The sequence below is a fragment of the Hyperolius riggenbachi genome, chromosome 2 (assembly GCF_040937935.1).
Source record: "Hyperolius riggenbachi isolate aHypRig1 chromosome 2, aHypRig1.pri, whole genome shotgun sequence".
Lineage (NCBI taxonomy): Eukaryota > Metazoa > Chordata > Amphibia > Anura > Hyperoliidae > Hyperolius > Hyperolius riggenbachi.
Window position 1 is genome coordinate 124,763,035 of NC_090647.1, and position 6,000 is coordinate 124,769,034.

The following is a 6,000-nucleotide window of genomic DNA, read 5'->3' on the forward strand; positions in this document are numbered from 1 at the left end:
GAGTCAAAATGTAACAAGCAGGGGATACTCTCAGCCTATTGTCTGCACTAATTTCTGCTTGCATTGGTAGAACCGTATTGACCTTAGTGACGCATTCTAGTGCAGAATGGTGCCAGCTGAACTTTGGCAGGATCTGCAGTGTGGACATTAAGCTAGGTCTTTTTATTACATGAAACTGGGTTGCTGAGTTAGGCTCTCACACCAGGCCTCATACACCTGGTCTGCCAGTGCACAATCCCTCCACTCCACAACACATACCAGCAATGTACAAATGAAGGAGGCACTCAAAAGGCGAATAAACTTGCATTTAGGTAGAATACACAACATGTTTCGGGTTAATCCCTTCCTACATGAGTATTGCTATATGTCCAGCAACACATTTTGATTATTATTTTTTTTTTAACTTCTGGTAATACGGTCTATTGACTAGTAAGTCTGATGGGGTCAGTATATTATGATTGTCGCCCATTATTTCCCGTGGTAATACAGCAATGTGACCCAGCAGCACAAGAAAGAATACAAAATTGTAGTTTTTTTTTTGTAAGTATGGCAATGGCACAAGATTAAAGGACAACTGAAGTGAGAATATGGAAGCTGCCATATTTGTTTCCTTTTAAACAATACCAATTGCCTGGCTGCCCTGCTGATCTATTTGGCTGCAGTAATGCTGGGAATACAAGTTACGATTTGCGCATTCGATTTGATGCGCAATCTAATTTTATCATCGAAGGCATCTATCGGAACTATTCTTAGCAAAAAAATACCGTGTATTCCCAGCATAATGTCTGAATAACACCAGAAACAAGCATGCAGATAATCTTGTCAGATTTGACAATGTCAAACCCCTGATGCTTGTTCAGTGTCTATGGCTAAAAGTGTTAGACAGAGGATCAACAGGACCTGTTAACTTTTAACATGGATGTGGGGAATGGGAAGTGGCTGTCAGTGTTCAGAGAGCGTGATGGTGTTTATAACAGCCCTTTCATGACGCTCTGCTGACCGTCATATTTACATCTGCAGAAATAAGAGTTCCTCTGATTATCCATTATAGACAAGGCAGAGCCACCTATTTAAAGTGCAATTGTAAATGTGGCAGTTAAGTTAGCTCCAATAAGGAAGTTCCCCTTTCCTCTGTTTCTCAAAATGTTAAATTCTGTAGATTGCAATCATTTGAATTCGAGGGATTGTTAGTAATTGTTTGTTTTTTAACTGTAGTGTAAAGTCGCAGTTTCGATCTAACTCGGACAGGACTACTGACTCTGGCACTACAGTTCCCGGATCATTATCAGACATAAATGTAAGCAGAGGAACCACCCGTTCCTTCACCTCAGATCGGCATACCACGTCTTTATCGGGGCACCAGGATAGTGTGTACATGAAAGACACGCTGTCTCTACATATGGAGCAGAATGGTACAGATGGATCAGTCCGGGGCAGGTGTGTACATGGCTTTTACCATTTTCCTTTCACATATTGGTTAATTCTGTGGTTGTTTGATGGAAAGATGTAAACCTTCTTCCTTTGTGCTTCCCATGTGATTATGATCCATCATATGCTATACATCAGGGGTCCCCAACCTTTTTTGGCCTGGGGACCACTATCCAGACCAAACCTTTCCCTGGGGGGAGGGGGGGAGCGGGGTGTGCCAGTTTCCGGGGGTGGGGGGGCGGTTAGATACAGGTAGGGTATCGAAGTATAGTTGCCGCAGTATAGGGATTATAGCTGCTGCAGTATAGCCAGTATAGATGCCCCAGTATAGCCACTATAGATGCCTCAGTATAGTTAGTATAGCTGCCCCAGTATAGCTAGTGAAGATGCCTCAGTATAGTTTAGCTGCCCCAATATAGCTAGTATAGATGCCTCAGTATAGTTAGTATAACTACCCCAGTATAGTTAGTATAGATGCCCCAGTATAGCTAGTGTAGCTGGCCCCAGTATAGCTAGTAGCGCCCGCTTCCTATTTATATACCTTGGTCAGCACCTCTCCTTCAATCCCGTCTCTCACAGCAGCGTGTCTCCCGGCTTCTGTGAAGAGGCAGGAAGCAGTGCAGCGGTTCCCATGGTAACGGCGATACGCATCGCTGCTTCAGGAAGCCACTCTCCTGCTTCTTCCTATTCACAGCAGCTGGGAGACGCGCTGCTGTGAGAGAAGGCAGTATTGAAGGAGAGGGACTGACCAAGGTATATAAAGAGGAAGCGGCCGCCAGCTAAAAACACAACGGCGGCTGCGGGGGGAGGGGGCGAGAGGACAGAGCTGCAAACGGCTCACGGACCAGCAGTGGGCCTGGGGGTTGGGGACCCCTGCATACATACTGCATACCCTCCTGCGTAATGCCCCTTCCTGCCTCTTAAGAGCCTTCACACTGGCACCCCTCTGACTGTTCCAGCCTCTCCCCCACCCCTTCAGTGCCAATCAGTGCATCTGCAGCGACTTTTGTGACCTCCGGTTCTCTGGAGCAGCTAGAAACAAAGCAAACCTTTTAACTGAAAGATTATGAAAGCCATCATTGCTGTTTTCATTCTTATAGCCTAACCCAAACCTGAACTAAGCAAACTATTGGTGAATGGAAATTCTAGGTTTTACATTTGTTGCAGGGTACTAAAGTTAAAAAAAAAAAAAAAAAAACCACATATTTTTGTGAGCTTTCAAAATGCTCCTCAAGTGTTTTACCAAATAGTATTATGGGCTGTCAGTTGATATCATCGAGATCAAGTACCAGAACGCGCGCATCTCATTACTTGTGTGTCTGTGTCATGGCTGTAGTCATTATATCATCCTCCCCTTTTTAATGGCCCAGTGCACACCGAGCGGTTTTTGGAGCGATCCGCCGGCCGCATACGCCTAGAAAAATGCTTGGCAAATGTATGGCAATGGGATGGTGCACACCGGCGGTTTGAGGTTTTTGCCAAGCCGCAAACGCGCCTCCTGCTGCGCGTTTGCGGTTTGCTAAAAAACCTCAAACCGCCGGTGTGCACCACACATTGAAATACAATAGCCAAGCGTTTTCACTGGCTGATGCGGCTGGTGGATCGCATACAAAATCCACTTGGTGTGCACCCGGCCAAATATCTGCTCTCTGCTCTCAAAACCGCTAGCGTTTTGACGATCTGCTAGCGGTTTTGGTGTGCACTGGGCCTAAGGATTTCTAAATAGGTGAAGAGAATAGTTTCTATTTGGTGGTGCACAGAATTGCATGCAGCTGTGCATTAAGTCAAACATTACTTTCTATGCAGTGTCTCTTCCTCAAAAGTGAAATTTTGTTAAACACAAATACAGTGGCAGACAGTTGGCACAAGAAAGTCAGCATGCTTAAAGTGTACCAGAGATGGAATATTTTTTCTTTTAATACAGAATTGTGGCCTCCTCCAGCCCCATGCACATGAATCGCTCCCACATCGCCTTCCTCTGCTGCCTGCAGCTCCGGTACCGTGTTCCGTTACTTCCTCCAGTAGCGGCCAGTATGCGCAAGAGAACTGTGCCCTCTACGTATCTCTCCGGCAGCCACCGGAGAGTGTGCACTTCCTCTTGCGCAGATTGGCCGCAACTGCAGGAAGTCACAGGACCTGGTACCGGAGCTACAGGCAGTAGAGTAAGGCGGCGTGGGAGCGATCCATAAGCATGGGGCTGGAGGAAGCCCCAGGTTATGTATAACTTTTTTTTTTTTTTTTTTTTTTCCTCCTCTGGTTTCTTTTAAAATAAAAATAGTGACCATAAAATTCAGATTGTACGTGGACAGACTTATGAGAGGATAAAAGTATATCTGGTGAGGATTTAAAATTTGTTTTTGAGACAAAATTGCCCCTGAACTGGAACTTTAGATTCTGCCATCCTCCAGTATTGATCAGCAAGCAAGGGTTTACTGTCAAAAATATGAAGAAATTTTATTGTATATTTATGTAGTGCATTTTCTGCAGCACTTTACATGTCACCAAATCTACTTTAAGAGCTCACAATCTATTGTTTGTATCCTAGTCAGTATATAGCCACAGTATAGGAGCCAACTAAATAACTTACCAGGGCCACTATCAGAATCCACAAAAGTCTGTGGGTCCCATATAAGGCTTCCTTTGGGGGCCCATGCAAGGTAAAATTCTGGACCACCCAACTTGAGCCCAGTAGTGGAGTACTGCCTGTACCCACTGATGGTGTCCTTGCTAGAATAAAGCTTGCGCAATCTGCCAGTTCCTGTTAGACTCAACTTTGGATAGTGTCCTGTCAGAGGTTTAGAGTGTGGACCCTAGTGTTGCAAGGGGTGAGTGCTATCCACTTAGCTGCCGCGCTGCTGATTACGTCACACTGATGTGTAGAACATGCTTAACCACTTAAACCACCACTAGAATATATCTACATCATCTGTGGTATCCTCCAAGCCACCATGACGTAGATATACTGACTTGCTTGTAGCCCTGCTGTGCACAATCTGGAGCGCTTCCAAGCGCACCCTCCGGCACTCTCAGCTGCCTTACTAATTGGTGAAAGGGAGCACATCTGGCTATCCACACTGAGGGGTGGGGGGGGGGGGTATAGGCTGTGAAAAAACTGCCAGGCATCTAGGTAACTGGAGGGGGGGGGGGGAGGACATCTGACAATGGGGGCTCATTTGGTTACTGGGGGGGGGGGTAACCTAATATTGGGGGCACATCTGGCTATAATTGGTGGGGGGGGGGATTCTGGGGGCCCATATCGCTATAGTGGGGAAATTGTATCCTGGGGACACATCTGCCTCTATAGTGAGGGGTGCCAAACCTGGTGGCGTTACGGTCTCTATACTGGGGGGTGGTACATACAAGGGACACCTGACTATACCTGGGGGTACTGATATTGGGGTCACATCTGGCTATACTGGGAAGGTTGGGCTGATACTCGGGACACATCTGACTATATTAGTGGGGACATAAAACTGGTGGCATGGTTTTTATCACTGTGGCACTTATTTTTAAACTGGAATTGTTAACTGAGAAATAATGCTTTTTTTTTTTTTTTTTCATTTTTTCCCCCTATTTTTCCATTAAAATGCATAGAAACAAAATTGTTCTTGGGACTAAATACCCCCCATTGAAAGCCTGGTTTGTCCTGAAAAAAACGATACATAAATCAGTTAGGTGTAGTGAGTAGGGATAAAGTTATTGCTGATTGAATAGGGACATAGCTAAAACGTCTAAACTGCTCTGGTTCATAAGGGGAAAACAGTCTGGATGCGAAGTGGTTAATAGGCAGAGACTACTAGAAAAGCTGTATGTAGTCACAATGGGAAACCTCTGTACATCTGAACAGACTTGGGAAGTTCTTGTATGCTTATGCCACCATAGTTGTTAATGCTGGCCCACTCAAAAAAACAAAACCAAAAACACGTATGTGTGTTTAATGCATCATACTTCTATTCACATGTTTATTTTCTTTTTCCCATTACAGGAGAAGTACTTACAGAGGCAGAAGAAGAAACGATGACCGTACTTCAGTATGTGCTTTTGTTTTTATTAACTTTTGTATGGTATTAAATAGTTGTTAAAATGTTTGTTACACTGCATTGGTTGCTTTCACTTAGGTTGGAAAAAAGTATTGAAGGCCATATATTGAGCTAAACTAATGTTCTATCCAGCAAACCAATACAGTCAGGCATTCATTTTTCCTACATCCCAGATTGGATTTAAAAATGTGATAAATATATGGCTTCACTTTTTGTTGATGGGTTAGAATGTCTGAAAAGAATACAGGATACAGTTGAATGCAAAGGTTCGTACATACGTGAGAAAGACGGGCAAGACTCTCATCCTGCTTAGGTGTGCACAAGAGCTCCCCTACTCTGTTTATAGCAATCTGGCATGGTGCTTCTTTAACCCCTTCCCGACCGCCTAACGCCGATAGGCGTCGGGAAGGTGACTCACCAGGAGCGCCAAACACAGATCGGCGTCAAGTCCAGGGGGCTGAGATTAGCCGGAATCGTGCATGCATCCCCACTTAAGTGACAGAGCTCTGCTCCGTAAACAGTCTGCCAGCTG

The 6,000-nt window shown here is 45.0% G+C and overlaps 1 protein-coding gene across 2 annotated transcripts in view; it reads left to right on the forward strand.

Annotated features, from left to right (window-relative positions):
• LARP4 (La ribonucleoprotein 4) overlaps positions 1–6,000 on the forward strand; it is a 102,143-nt gene that overhangs the window by 61,423 nt on the left and 34,720 nt on the right. For both annotated transcript variants that reach the window (XM_068267345.1, XM_068267344.1), the window contains exons 11-12: positions 1,216–1,437; positions 5,414–5,459. In XM_068267345.1, the coding sequence (XP_068123446.1) occupies positions 1,216–1,437; positions 5,414–5,459 (268 nt within the window). The remainder of the gene's footprint in view (positions 1–1,215; positions 1,438–5,413; positions 5,460–6,000) is intronic.